General features: G+C 39.5%; 1 protein-coding gene across 2 annotated transcripts in view; it reads left to right on the forward strand.

Moving 5' to 3' along the window:
* Positions 1-7,730: 7,730 nt before the first annotated feature.
* The window catches only part of bcl11bb (BCL11 transcription factor B b), a 42,473-nt gene continuing 34,705 nt past the window's right edge, over positions 7,731-15,498 (forward strand). Inside the window, exons 1-2 of one of the 2 annotated variants that reach the window (XM_084737802.1) lie at positions 7,732-8,141; positions 8,257-8,605. In XM_084737802.1, the coding sequence (XP_084593928.1) occupies positions 8,542-8,605 (64 nt within the window). In that variant the 5' untranslated portion in view covers positions 7,732-8,141; positions 8,257-8,541. Of the gene's footprint in view, positions 8,606-15,498 lie in introns of both variants that reach the window. The other variant, XM_084737803.1, reaches the window with a different exon arrangement.

Genomic DNA, 15,498 nt, shown 5'->3' on the forward strand with positions numbered 1-15,498 from the left:
TGTCAGCAGAAAGGAAACATACACAAACATTTTAACATATTCTATGAGTAGTTTTAGTTAATAATTTTAATGCTCACTTCACTGGGTTTTGTCATATATATACCTGTTTATAAAAGACTGTGGGTTTGTTTGCTCAGGCTGTAAGGTTGTATTGTACCCACATGGTTTGAGCAGGAAGGTCTACAAATTCATTGAAATTTTCCCCTGAATATATAGAAAACGATAATTATTACTACAGTCATATGCATTGGTGCAACATTATGTGGAAGGATGTAAAAATGCGAGTAAGTGGGAGTGGGATTAGAGAGTGATATGTTACACAAGCAGCAACACTGAGAAAAAAAAAATAATACAAAAATGCATATCCATTATAGAGAGGTCTATTTCTTTAAAGGCCGATGTTATTAGTATCCAGGTCTCAGAAGCCAACAATGTTATTTTCACCTGCATGGCAAAAGCAAAAGAAAAAGTCTTACTCTTAAACCTAACCAAGTAGTTTTGTTGAATGAAACAAACTGCAACTTAAAATATTTATTAAAAATACGTTGAAATGTCAACAAGGTCTAAAAATTAAAACTGAACACTGACTTATAGTTTCACATAAGAGCCAAACCCTGGTTTCCTGGAGAGAGGCTTGTGTTTAACCCATTCATGCACCACATCCTCCCCTCTACAGAGACTTTGTCACTAAACATGGAGGCCAGACAAATTGCTGCCGTGTGACTATTCTGATGTAGCTATTAGACACACCAGATATAATTAAAGAAGCCATGTGAAGCCTGTTTGAATAAAAATAAAAAATAAGAATTTGACTAACAGGTAAACATAAAAGGAATGCCACAAAACTTCACCCTGTTTCAGAAGTTACAGATGACATATTACAACTGTGAACTTTGATTTGCTTAAAAAGGAATAAATCAGTATCTTTATCCAAACATCAAGTCAGAATCATTGTTGTCCTTTATAAACAGATAAGCTATTTTTTTGCAGAGCAGTGTAGAAATGCGGTGAAATAATCTTACAAAATATGGATTTTAATGGACAGTTCATCCCAAAATTAAAATACATATTTCCCCCCTGGACTGTAGTGCTATTTATCCGTCTATATTTCATTGGTTTGAGTTGCAGAGTTTTGGAGATCTCGGCCTTAGAGATGCCTGCCTTCTTTCCGATATCCATAATTCCTGTGTTGCTCTTACCCTGTGAGGCAGCTGGATTCAAGAGATTGCAAGATCATGCAAGAATACATCTTGCCAGGCTTCTAGTTGTCCGTTTATGTCTGCACCAAAAGTGGTGCAGACAATCAGCATCCTGGGAGGGACTACTGCCACCCACAGGTTTGGTTTTAAGTGTGATGACAGCGAGAAGCGTTCATGGATACAACTCATATGGAAAAAAAAAAAAACAGTGTCTCCTGAAGAAGTTAGCATAGTTATATCAGACCTGGAGAGTATTTCCTCACTGAAAGAAGAGCAAAGAACATCACTGAAGGCTTTTCTTGATGGAAAAGTTTGATCTGATTGGTTGAAGTTAGGCCACGTTAGATGTGGGAGATGTGATGGTTCATACAATCACTTGCAAAGTTTTTTTAAGTGCCTGCCCTTTTCCAAACAGTTTCTACGGACGACTTTTCAGATGGTTCTGTGTCTGGCGTTTCAGGTTACTGTTACTCTAAAAAAATACTTTTGAAAAACTCTTTCCAGAAATCATCACCCAATTGCTCAAGACAATCTGTAGACATTATTGTGGGTGGTTTCATGTAGGAACTATTTTATTTATAGTAGAAAATAAAGTAGCAGTAGTTTGAGCAATGATTAAGCATGATTTTTTGGAAAGAGACACTGGTTTAGAATTTTTGAAATATATATATTTTTTGGTGCTTGGAGCAACACAAGACTTGTTCCATTTAGTATTATTATATTTGAGAGAAGGCAGACATATATCTGGCTGATATCTCCAAATTAGGCAACTCACATCAAAACAGTATAGATGAATTAAAAAGCACTACAGGCCAGAAAAAACTGACTCTGGGGTGAACTGTCCCTTTAATTATTTTTATTTATGGTAAATAAGAACAACACTATTGTTTTTTCACTCTTCACTCACTTCACTCTTTCAATCTTGATATGAACCGTGGCAGTCATCATCACCTTTGTCTGCTTTAACTGTTCCAGGCTAAGAGCAGACTACAAGTAACATCTTGTGGCCTCTCCGTCTCCCCCGCCACCATCACTTCTGAGAAAAGCCGGCATTGAATCATTTACTTCGTCCAAATTAAAATTTGGAATCTGCATGCATTATATATTCACCCGTGCTCGGACAAATCCTCTTAACTGTGGGAGAAATTGTCAGGATGTGTCCTGTAGAAAAGGAAGAGCCTTGTCTGGTTGTATTGCCAGTAGCAAGGGAGCATCTCAATCTGTCACTCAAGTCCACACACACACACACACACACACACACACACACACACACACGAACCACAGTAAATCAGCTTATGAATAATATATACTTGTACTTTCTTTATTAATATTAAACATTGCATAATGAAGCACCGACTATAAGCAAATCCCAGAGCAATATTCATATTACCATGAGCTGTCCTGGAGTGGACCTTTCATTGTTTATGTCAGTCCTGTTGTGGTTAAACGCATCAAAATGTCTATGTTGACCGCTTTTTACACTTACCCTTGAGTGCACAAAATGCTTTTTTTGTTCTTAAAAAACTGTATTATGTTTTTTGGCCTCATATATGTAGATCTATTTTAAGATATTAATGCTATTTTACTATTCTTCAGAGAGTAAACAGATGGGAAGACACATGAAAAATGGAAGATAAAAGGATGTGACGAAGGTTGTGACCCAGAATCTGAGCCAGTTAAGCTGCATGTTCTTTTGTCCAGTGATGTGAAAGAGGCTCTCTGTTTAAACACTATCCTCAAGCTCATTTTTATGATTTAACATAAATTATAAGTGCCATGAATCTGCTTAAATCCTGGGTCATTTTGAGCTATAATGTCAACATAACATCTCTCGTTACTTGGACGAAATTTTCATCTCAGCACCTCCTCCTCTATCTCTTCTGTACACTCTTAGAAATAAGGGCTCCAAAAGGGTTCTTCCAGAAGGGCGGAGGTTCTACCCTGAACGATTTGCTTCTGAAAAAAACTTTTTTGAAGAAAGGGTTTGTCAAGGATTTTTGAAATCATGAGTGTAACAGTTTTCTCAGTTTAAACAATGGTAATTGAAACATAGATTGTTAAAATGCAGGATGACACAATATACAGTCAATAACAGAACCCTGTGACGACAACTGGGTTACAGGTGGAACCCCAATAAAATATATTTTTACTAGGTTCCAAACAGTTCTAGACTTAACAATTTGATGGATTCTCCATGAAACACTTGAAATATAAAATGGTTCTCGGTAGAAACCCCTGGGTTGGTTCTAGATGAAACTTTTGCAATAAAAAATGGTTCTGAGTAGAAGATCCTGGGTGGGTTCTCCATGAATCCCATGGAATATAAAAGGGTCTTTGGTAGAACCACTTGTGTGGGTTCTCCATGAAACCCATGGATTATAAAAGGGTTCTTAGTGGAACCCCCTGAGTGGGTTCTTGTCAGCACCCTTAGAAGTTGGGAAGGTTCTGGATAGAACCACTACAGACGGTTCTGGGTGGTATAATTTACACCATAGAAGGGTTCTCTGTAGAACCACTTATATGGGGGCTTGGGTGGAACCTTTCACAGATAGTTCTAGGTATAACCCTTTCTGTCGGGTTCTTGATAGAACCCTCTGAAAAGGTTCCAAGTGGAACTTTTTTGGGATTGTTGTGACCTAACATGGCCGATTTCACAGCTTTTCCAAAAATGCTTCAATGTTTTTAAGGTTAGTCAAATGAAATTGTAGGAAAAAGTGAAATTTCAACAAAATAGAAGTATTTTTTTTTTTCCACTTTTTGTGTAATTTGTTAGAAATGCAAGACAACTTGTTCCATGGAGAATAAAACCACACTGACTCACTGAAATGAAATATATCCTGGGGGGTATTCCACAAATAAACAATATTTTTTTGGAGCTCAACTCAGTCACAACAGCAAGAGCGAAAATGACAAAATCTAAAAGTGCACAGAGGATTCATAAATGTCAATAGTAATGACACTGTGCTCTTTTCAATGTCCATGACAAAATTAAAAAAATAAAAATACAAAAAATAAATAAAATACTGAGTCAATTCAGTGTGATGTACATGTATGACGTTTGCGCAGGGTACTTCTATGATTGGTGGAACTTGCGGGAAGCAATGATGATTGATAAAATTTCTGAAAAAGTTGCAGTGATTGGGCAAATTTGTTGTGCAGAATTCACAGGGATTGGTTGAATCTGCATTAATTGTTGGATTTGCAACTTTGCATCTTCTTGGGGAGACTGATAAAAGGTTCTACAAGGAATCAAAAAGGGGTTCACCTACGGTGACAAGCTGAAGATGGATATGGTTCTGGTTATCACTTTTATTTCTAAGAGTGTAGGTATTGCCCTGCGGTGTGTTCGGGTACCTCCATGCCAGCGATGGCACTTACCATGCGAGATGCATGTCTCCTCAGAGGCAACACTTTGGACTTAAAACCTTTCCTGTGTCCACAAGCAGGGTATTTGTGGTATATTGGCCCTGTGCAACCCAGCTTAAACTGCCTTTGCCCGGAGCCTGCAGATACAAGCTATAATGGAGACATTGATGTATTATTGAGAAACCCATGGGTAAGGATCAAGGAGCTGTTCGCAAAGCCAGCAGGGATAGCATGGAAGAGTGTGTGTGTGAACTCAGGATAATGTTTTCCTTCAGCATCCAGTATGTCCACGACTGCTGTTGCTCTCTTGGCCCGATGCAAAAAAAAGAAAAAAGAAAAAAACATTTCATGTAATATCACATCCCGAATTTATGCGCTCCAGTCAAAGCAATATGCTCGACAACATGCTCGGCCTATCTGTGAAAGATAGCTGTTGTGCTGTAGTGTTTCCATGTGGAGTCTGCTGAGGTTATGTCTACTTGAGCCAGAGCTGAGATGACATTTCATTTATATAAATAATTACTGTCCTGAAAGTCCCCTAGGCCTGCCCTGAAGCAATCAAACTTCTAATGCTCTTAAAATTGCCCACCATGTTTTATTAATGGCAGACTATAAAATGCATTGCTATAGCTGCACACTTCTCTGCTGATCCGCGAGGAAATAGTGTCAACTTTAAACGGCCGTGTTAGACTCTATATTTTTACTCAACAATGTATTTCAACTTTGAATTGTGTGGTAAGGTGGGAAAAAAAGACAAACTTGAGTGTGTTCTTAGCTGAGCTGTATTAGCCTGTACAAAGCACTCACAGTGATTTAAATGAATACAGTGAATTATGTGCGGAATGATTGCCCATTAGTGCCATTAATTGCCTCTGAGTGAACCTGATCTGCTCTTCAAGGACTCTCTCAGATTGTGAATTGTATAAATGGCAAATTAAGGAGGCTTCATTCTAAAAATAAGAATAAAGTAAAGCTGTGTTAAGGTATCAGCCCCCTCTAAACAGGTTTACAATGTCTCCTGACTGTGCCAACAGAGGGTACTGTTGCCTCACAACATGTTTAAATTATCCCCACAACAAAGATGCAGCCTGCTGGTCTCTCCCCCCCTCTCATTCATTGTGAGGACATACAGTAGGTGTGCTTTACATTTACAGTGTCAGGCACCATTATTTGGTCATTTACAAAGCCTGGAATGCCACAATAACATAAAAGTATCAATTATCTAAATTAAAGGTGATCCTTGAACCCTGATTGTCTGACATGATTTAATCAGATCTAGGTGTGGGTGGTCCCTAAATTCCAGACATTTTAAAACAGTTTCCTTGTGGTACGAGTGCGAAATTTAAGCTGGCATTATTTGAAAGGAAAACAATCAGTGAACTGATGAAAACATACAGGAAAAGGCGGTGTGGAAAAAGAGAAAACATGAGAGGGGAGACTGGGGACGGTGATAACACTTTTTTGTTTGAGCGTCAGTATAATGCTAGATCTCTCAAACTTTGATACACAATACCCATAAAATTCATTTGGATGTCTACCACACAGTCACAGATTATGTGAATTAATGTCAAATGCAAAGATACACAGAGGTCTGTTGTTACATCCTACCCCACGACTGGGGACAGATGTAACAATGAGAGGTAATTTGCTCCAATTTATGACAGAACTTTGTTGAGGAATAAAGAATAAACAGTTTTGAATAAAGTGAACAATTTAAAGTGACAAAAAAAAAAAAAAACAATAATTAAAAAATACTTCAGTCACCGTCACAGTTGTGGCAAATGTAGACGGCTTCCTCTGGCTTTGTGGGCGCAGACACTTGACCCACACTTGTCTTTGCTTTGAGTTTGCAAAGTGTTGCATGCACATAATGTAGATATTCTCATCAATTTAATGAACTGTTACATCTATCCCCACCTCAAGCAACCATTACACAACAAAACTGTTTTAGCATGTGGGCTTGAAGGTAGCATGAATGCAAAATATCAAATAAAACTAAAGGAACTGCTACTTTATGTTATGTAAGTCAAATCACTCTATGTTTAATAAAGTGGTTCCCTAACGGTGTGCCATGCTGCGAGGCAAGTCCAGATGAAATTTTGTGACCATACACTATTATTGCAATATAAAACTATACAAAAAGTTATAAATAAACTACAGTTAATTGTATCAGCTCTTTGTACACACTCATTTCCCATATGGAGTCAAATTTTATTCCCTGAAAAACATTCCTTTAAAAACCTTCAAAGTTTACCCCAGTTTTCAGTGTTTGTGCAGTTGCCATCTGGTTGGAATTATTTAGAGTTATTGATTGACGCCTTATTTTTTTCCTCACACCAGCATTACCTCTGATTGGCTAGAACTCATTGCCTCCAATGGTTGGTTTGGTTGTAGAGGCTATTTTGAATGGATATAAATACAGATGTGCTTTGAGACTTTGGTTCAACTAACCCATTGTTACAACACTCCCTGGTCTCCCCTATTAATTATTGAAAATAAAGATGACCTTTTGCACCCATACTGAGACATATATGGTTTGTTAAATCGTTTATTGAATCCCGACTAAGTGTGGACGGTCCTGAAATTTCAACCATTTTAAAACAGTTTCCTTAGGGTATGACGGCAAGCTGGCATTATTTGAAGAGAAAAAGAGTTGTAACAGTCAGTAAACAGTTAGGAAATAGGAAGTGTAAAAGAAAAAGTAAAAAAAAAAAAGATAAGAATCATCAGGATCTTTTGGAAAGAATGACCATTCGAGCCCATAAATGTGAAGTTAAGAAAATAAGTTTTGGTTGGTGTGACCGTGCCTTTGAAATAAGAAACGACTGGTGAGTGATAATTACTTTTGTGTGGAGCGCAGCAGCGCTCAGCTCCGGGGAGTCGCCGCTAGTTGCCTCCAGTGTCCGTGTGCCGTCCACCGCCTTCACATGCTGTTGTGTTTGACGCGCAAACGTCACGGACGCACTTGAACTTGAATCCCATCCCACTCCACGGAGGCAACCCCAACCCCAACCCCCCCCCCCCCCCCCCCCCACACACACACACACACACACACAAACACAGGCTGCATATAGCCTGCACACACTCACACACACAAACACCGGGTCTTCCCAAAACAGACAGAGCCTCTTTCTTTCTTTCATCGTGTGAGTCAACCAGAAGTAGCCTCGACACAGGAGGAAACTGGGAAACATTGGACCTCTGCTTGTTGGACGAGGAGGAGGAGGAGGAGGAGGTGTCTTGTCTGCCCGCCTGCTCCCTCTCTCTCCCTCCCTCTCTCCCTCTCTCTCTCTCTCTCTCTCTCTCTCTCTCTCTGGCTGCTGCCATCAGAGCCAAGAGTTGCCGTTCCGCGCGTCGATGCCAAAACGCGCAGGAGGAGTCAGTGCCAAAGGGTCATTTTAGCGCACCACTACTGAAATGGAAGGACTGTAGGGAATCCTAGAATAAACAGCAGCCTGTTTGACCCCAGATGATATACTCATACCATTAAAATTAAGACAAAAGGAGAAAGGGAATCAGAGCCAGTGCCCATCCATCCCCGGTGGAGTGCTCCGTGCTTCATCCGTCGCTTCAGAGGTGGGCACTCCAGGATTTTTATCTGCAAAAAGGTCAAAACATAACCTGCCTGCGCACATAGCAGCTCGCCAGCCAACTGCTTCCTAAAAACCACACTTTGGCTTCCTCAAACCAGGTGTTGCTTCCTCCGAAAAGACGCTGCTGCAGGACATTTGTGGACAAACTGCTCTTCCATCCCTTGTTGCGCTCCTGTCCTGTCCGGCTCCTCCTCACCTTGCTGCGAGCGCGCATCAAAGTTGCAGCCGAAGAAGACTGTCTGTGAATAGTAAAGGAGGGATTAGGAGGAGGAGAGGAGAGGGGGGAAAAGTTGCTCACCTGCGACCCAGAGAGGACCGACACCACGGTCCAAGCCGACTCCAAGTGCCGTTCACCGGGCGATGCCAGAGTAAATGCCGGGGCAATGTCCCGCCGCAAGCAGGTGAACCCGCAGCACTTATCGTTGACGCACAGGGAGACAATACAAGGTGAGTCTAACTCTCACTTCATATCCGATTAAGTTTAAATGATTTGTAGTTTATCTTTATTTTTAACTCTTATTTTCAAATTTGAAGCATTTGCGTTGTTGAAAATTCGCCGAACAAGGAAGCCAATTACCGACAATAACTGATTTGTGAAAATACATTTACAATGTGCTAACAGTTGTGAACACAAAACAAAACACTGTTTTAAAAAAAAGATACTAATTAGCCCGAACTGGAGCAAATTTAAGGATTAATAATTGTTGTTTTACAGCTTTCAGAATTATCAACGCAATTCAATGATATTTCCGCCTTTTGCAGCTTCATAATGACTTTACTATGATCTTATGACAACTACACTGGGACTGTCTGGCAAAGTGTGTGTGAGTGTGTGTGTGTGTGTCTGCATGTGCACACACGTGCGTAACGCGTGTATGAGCGTGTAATCCAACATTTCATCACAACAATTTTGCATTTTTTTCCAGCTTCTTGCAGCGTGTGGCAACGTGTGTATTTATGTGTACCGTGTTAAATATTTCACCTGTTTTAAATACGCTTTATTTATTTTGGGATGTTGCACTGTGGCTAACGTGTATCTGAATTTAAACGTATTTTTAATTCATAGAGGCAACTCTTTTTTTCTTTCTTTCTCACTTTTTCTATAACACACACATACACACTCAAAATATTTTTTTTCTTGCTACATAAAGGCCTGTTTGCACTTGAAAGTAACAAAAAATAAAATTGTGCCCACTGTGAATTCAGAAAAGAAAAAAGAAAACGCCACACACACATGGCAGCAACATTGTGAACTTTATTAACACGATATTTTAAAACGAACTTGTTTTTTTAGAGCTGCAACCAAAATTTGTGATTAATTCGCGCAGATTAAATCTGAGGCAGGATTTTGTTTTATTATTTTGTGTGTGTGGGCATATGATTAAAAAGTCGCCTAATCCAATTTCAAATCAATTATATCAATCTAACCTTCATCTCCCAGCGCTCTGCTGTGCCTAAATCCAATTTCATAGAGGCCTAATCTGGGTAATTCATTGCAGAAGTTCATGATGTAATCTTTGGCCAATCTGTTTTGTGTTGAAAAGGGGTTAGGACGCATTCCGTCCCACCCGACACATTTAGCATTTAGACTAATCATTTATCCCATTCACTTCTGACTTTCCCCCGACAGAGTGTTCGAGCTGAAATAATTACCGTAATTTCAATCTAGAATCTAAATGTTTTTCTATAAGACCACTGTTTTTATTTTCTAATTGAGAAAATGTGCTGCGTCCTGCAGATTTTTGATTATTGATCCAGCTTGAATATCGATCTGACAGTTTATTCACTCTGCTGTCACTGTCTGTAAGTCAAATTAAAGTGCAGTTGTTCCCCCTTGCAAGACATTTTCGTCTGTGCAAAAAAGAAAGAAAAAAAAAAGAAATTCAGTTTCACCTCAGGCTGCAAGCATGTGTGTGTTTAACATTTACCTGCTTGAATTATGACAAATAATCGCAACGTTTTGCATATATGTTTTTTCAAAATGCCTTCAGGGAAGTGCTGGCACAAATTTGGGCTAACTGTTAAATATTTGCCTCCTCTCCTTCCAGCCATACATGGGTCACTTTTTTTTTTGTTTGACATCTTTTAGTTACACAAGCACCTGCTGTACACTCAGCAAATTCTTCACACTGAACCCTGCATAATTAGACTGATAATTAGTTGTCACAGATTGGCTTTAAATTTCTTAATTTCCTAGTCCTGAGCTGAAGCTGCGTTCAAGTGTCTCCAGGGTGCCTGATGCTTTTAAAGGCTGCTTTCAGAGATGCTTTTAATCACCGCTGACCTGTCTGCACATACTCACAAATGTCAACTTTAAGTTGAGATATTTGCTGACAAATGTTTGATGTTCGGCTCCATCCTGCAGAGGTCAACGCGTCTATTAGAGCAAGTACAGTAGGATGCCAGAAAGCTGGGCCACCTGGGCCTCAATCTGGTCCTACCTGTTCTTTCACATGATATACACACTCACTGTCTCCTGTTTGATGAACTGTGGCCTCGAGCAGTGACAGTGACCTGAGATGGTCAAGTGCAAGATTAAGGAGGAACTAGAGCTGCAGGAATTTTGTTTGTTTCTTTAAGAAATCATCAGTAAGGTCAAATGCACCAAAACTGAGGCTAAAATGATTAAAATTTGATTATTCTCCCTCTGCAAGAACAATGTCTGTCTGTTTGCGAGCATATTTGCATAAAGTGCTTAAGCTATGTTTACCATACATACAGGATACATCTTAATAACGATACCACACATCTGTGATGGATGGATGGGGAGGCTTTTAATGTACCTATCATTCAGTGTCCAGAGGGTGCGTGCACGTCGCTCTGGGCTGTTTCATTAAGCTGGGTGGGTCTGGGGAGAGGACCAGGATCACACCTCAGGCTGGAGGATCTGAGCTGAGGAGCGCTGTGGGGAAACCAAACTGTAATTTGATTGAGTCAACATATCATGAGAAACTTTGCATAGGGAACATTTCACAACTTTTAAATGATTGTTTATTGTTTTTAAAGGTGGAATCAGCAGGAATTGTCCGAGATGTTCCTGAAAGCACCAGAGAGACAGTTTATTGTCGAATTTAATTTTCAGGACGTCAAATACAGATGTTTTTGGGGTTGGAAAAGTGTCCTGGACACAGCAAAATAAGGTAATAGAGGGAGAGGGAAGGCTCATAAGTGATGAATGAAAGAGATTCTGTTTATATGAGTCTCTTCTTAGGAAAATGTTGCATTATACCTTTGATATTTTTTAATATGATCTTGTTGATAAGTTGGTTTGATCTCAACTCAGTTGTGCAACATTTCAGCTGTCAAGAGCAGTAAGAAGGTATCATACTTACACAAGTGACAATATGAAGTTTCTGTAAGGTGCAAACATACATCAAGCACATGTCAGATCATCAGGGGTTATTCGGTGTAACTGAATGCAGCCTGGTGCCCTGCAGCCATGGGCTCACAGGTCACACTGTACCTGAGAGTGCACAGAACCTGAATATCAGCATATTTCTGGACAGGCGTTTAGTGTAAGACTATGCACTGAAACTCTACTTGAGGAGGGACGTACAAGTTCACAATGCAGACACACACATTCAGCACGTACTGTAAAAACAGCACAAACTATATACGTTCACACACATGTAACACGCTGTTCTGTTAAACTTGACCTTCAGTTTACAGTTTAGTCTTTGTTTTATTAAGGCAAACAACCGCTCCAGGCTTTCTCAGGTTCTTTCAGTCAGTGATTCAGCTTGGAGTCACATCCACGACAAAGAAATGTATCACAGGAATGTCCTCTTGAGTTACTCACACATTAATGTGGTGTATCACAGGCCCTCCTTGCTCAGAGTTTGGGATTTTTAGCAATCTAATATCAATAGTCTTCCTGATCCAGCCATGGAAACGCCTCATGATAAGTGTTTACTCTCAGAATTGGCATGCTACTTGTGAAACAGTTAATGTTTTCGTCTTCATTTGCACCATATGGCTGTCAAAAACGCTGGGGGAGAAACCCACCGTACGCACTGCAACACCACAGTAAATATTCACACACACACATTGTGGTAACCGGATGATAATCTCACAGGAGATGACTGGTGAGCGATTTATGATTTACTGCGAGGCGTCGCAGTTTGTTCTCAGATTTTCTTTCTACATTTCAATATCATCGAACACATTTAATCAATTTTGCAACGCCGTAAAGCTTCTTTATTATTCTTATTATATCTCTTAAAATTGTTTGGCAAATGTGATTTATATCTCTGAATGTCATGCCTCGTGGCTTGCAAGTCATTTATAGCAATTTAGTGACAAGTCACAGTCAGCTGCGGAGCCGTATTTTGCTCACTTTCAGGCTGATAATCTAAGATTTATGATAAGGAATGAGACTGCTACAGATTAAATGGTGATAAGATAATGAAACGCACAGGCCTGGCCCTTACACAACACACACTGTTGCAGCTCTGCTTGGCAATCGCAACCGAGAAAAAGGGATAGGCTAAGCGGGGCCGCTTGTTGTTTGAATTTTTGATTGCAACCATCTGCAACGTTGCTGGTGTCATTTATTTTCAATGACAGCGTGAATCTTACCCGACTTTCCCTGTGGGGTTTACACACACACGTGTGTGTGTGTGTGTGTGTGTGTGTGTGTGTGTGAATGGAAGGGGAAAACAAAGAAGAAGAGGAGGGAGACAGGTCTGAACCCATACAGTATGGTCGACTGTCATAAGAGTGCCCCTGGCCTTCTCCTCTGCCTTTTACCAGCAGAACAGAACAGAACAGACTGTGCAGCTGGTATTAAAATGTTGTGTAAGGTCAGGACTCTCAACGGAAAATACTTTCTGTTTAACGCCGCTCAGAAGGAATCTCATCAAATTCACATCATTAAATAAAAACAAATGTTTCGAATCCATCAAAAATTGCATTTTCTCAGTTTCTTGCAGGATTTTCATGGCAGAACAGAATTTGTCAAACGCTGCTGTAAATCTTTCTTTGCCTTCACCTTCAAGAAAAGAGTCATCAGATTTATACGAGCATATAAAGACAAAGATTATAATTAGAGATTAGTGTGATTTATAGTGTCAGAGGACCTCATATATGCGCTTTGGCATGCTTCACCCATCTTGCTTGTTTTACCTGACAACAAGGATGTCAAATTCAGTGTATCATACACCAAATTTGACAGCAAAATTACAATACAACTTACAGTCTTGCGTGCTCTGCTAATTATACAGTGTTGCTGCTCCTGTTTCAATGTATTTCGTGTGTATTCTATGTGTCTTTGTAGCTATCATTATTGTTTTAATGTATTTGTACGTGTCTTTGTCGCTGTCATTACAAAATCAGTTTAATTTGTCAAAACGGTTTGTAAATGCACCAGAAACTTAACAGGATGTCAGATACTAACATTTTGGGTTGGTGAAGCATCCCACACTAAAATAATAAGAACAATAAGGAAATACAGGCAGAGGGCAAATAATAAGTAATGAGTGAAAGGGATTATTTATACATGAGTCTATACATAGTTTTTTTGGGAAAATGTTGCATATTATATCTTTAATGTGCACCGCCCCTGCGTCTTTAAACCGTACAAATAAGTGCAACTTTAAACGAATTTTAATATTTGCAATTAAAAAGCTGCAAATGAAACAATCCCTCACTTCTGACAACACTGTTTCTTCATCATTAAATCCTTTTTTGGCCCGACATTTGAATCTATTTTTCCACCTTTTTTTTTTTTTTACACAAATGGAAATATTGGTGAAAGAGGTCCATTGTCTTCAGCTGTGTCTCCCATCTGGTACATATTGTGCAGTGGCAGTGTGTGCAGCGGCAGCAGGCAGCAGGCAGCAGCAGTGGAGTGACTGACTGACTCTCTCCTCGTCAAGCTGATAGGGGGTGCTCTAAGGCTGCCTGACTTAACTCACACTTGATAAGGCAGAGTAGCAGGACTGTCATTTGGTGAATGTAGCTCCGTGTGTGTGTGTGTGTGTGTGTGTGTGTGTGTTTGTGTGTGTCAGGGAAGAGACCAAGAGTGAGAAATGAAGTATGTGTGGTATCATGTTAGACAGCTGGGTTTCATTGCTATCATCACGCCTTCTCAACGATGGCATGTTTGACAGTACGTCTGCTCTGCTCCCTTACCTATCAAGCATGTTCCTCTCACATAGGAGTTTATACAGAGGAATTAGACACTGTCTGTCACCACGATAGCCTACATTACACTGTTATTCTTTCCATTTCAGCGTGTTTGTGTCCACACTTGATTTTCTTACCTGTGAGCATTCCATGCTCAGTCCCTTCTTGCACCTGTGTTTTTCTCACACACTCACAGGTGAGCCTCGGGATAGATGAGAGAGCGGGTTTGAGAGAGAGGGGTGCGGTTTTTAGAAGATGTCCGACTGATATTTGAGTGTCGCACTGTAGTGTCAGTGCCAACGCCTGCTGCTAATTTACCGCCTTCTGCCCCCAGGCCGTGTTACTCAACCATAGGTTAACAAACAGGCCCTGCTTTACCTATCAGCGAGTGTTTTTCTCGTTGAAAATATGTTTAAAAAAATTAATATGTGAAAAGACGTTCAGAATTTGTTCAAAAGCGAAAGTTTTTTCACCTACTGACTAATTTGACTCGATGATTGAATGTTCACGTTTTGACCATATTTCACTGGAGGATTATTTTCATTATCAGTTGTTCTGCTGATAATTGTCATGATTCATTTTAATCAGAATTTGGTTAAATACACTTGATATTAACTCAGTTTTACTCGAGAAAACACCCTTTCTGTGTGAAAACAAGCAACAAGTGTTTTCATCATGTATGTTTTCAAAAGAAAGGTCTCAGGAGAGTTTCAACTGTAAGGCAATGCATGCTGGGAAGTCTGCTTATATCATGTTTTCTTAGAAATTATTTTAATGATTTGATTGAACTCTGCACAGTACATTCATTCAACTCATCATTTTTTTTTTAAGTCAAAAGACTTAAAGTTAGAAGAACTCATATTTATAAGTTCTAAGTTTTAAGCTTAATTAACTTTAAGCTTAATTAACAACAAATAAAAGGTGTATATTTATGTTAAATTAATGGGAAAAAATCAGTTAACTGCATTTTTTACAGTGTGTGTTGAGAATATTTTCACCACTTTACTTTGATGTTAGATGGGAAACCACCGTTACATCAGCCAGATGCCGCTCACTGCAAACCAACCAGACTCCAAAATGATTCTTATTTTCAGGTGATTTAACACTAATGAAAACATACTTATGAATATTATTCTCAATTTCTGCTATTTTCTGCCTGTAAATCTTGCACACTGGACCTTTAATTTTCACTGCTTAAAGATGTATTTGTTGAC

Source organism: Lutjanus erythropterus, chromosome 15 (assembly GCF_056507025.1).
Source record: "Lutjanus erythropterus isolate fLutEry1 chromosome 15, fLutEry1.hap2, whole genome shotgun sequence".
In the NCBI taxonomy this organism is placed as follows: Eukaryota; Metazoa; Chordata; class Actinopteri; order Lutjaniformes; family Lutjanidae; genus Lutjanus; species Lutjanus erythropterus.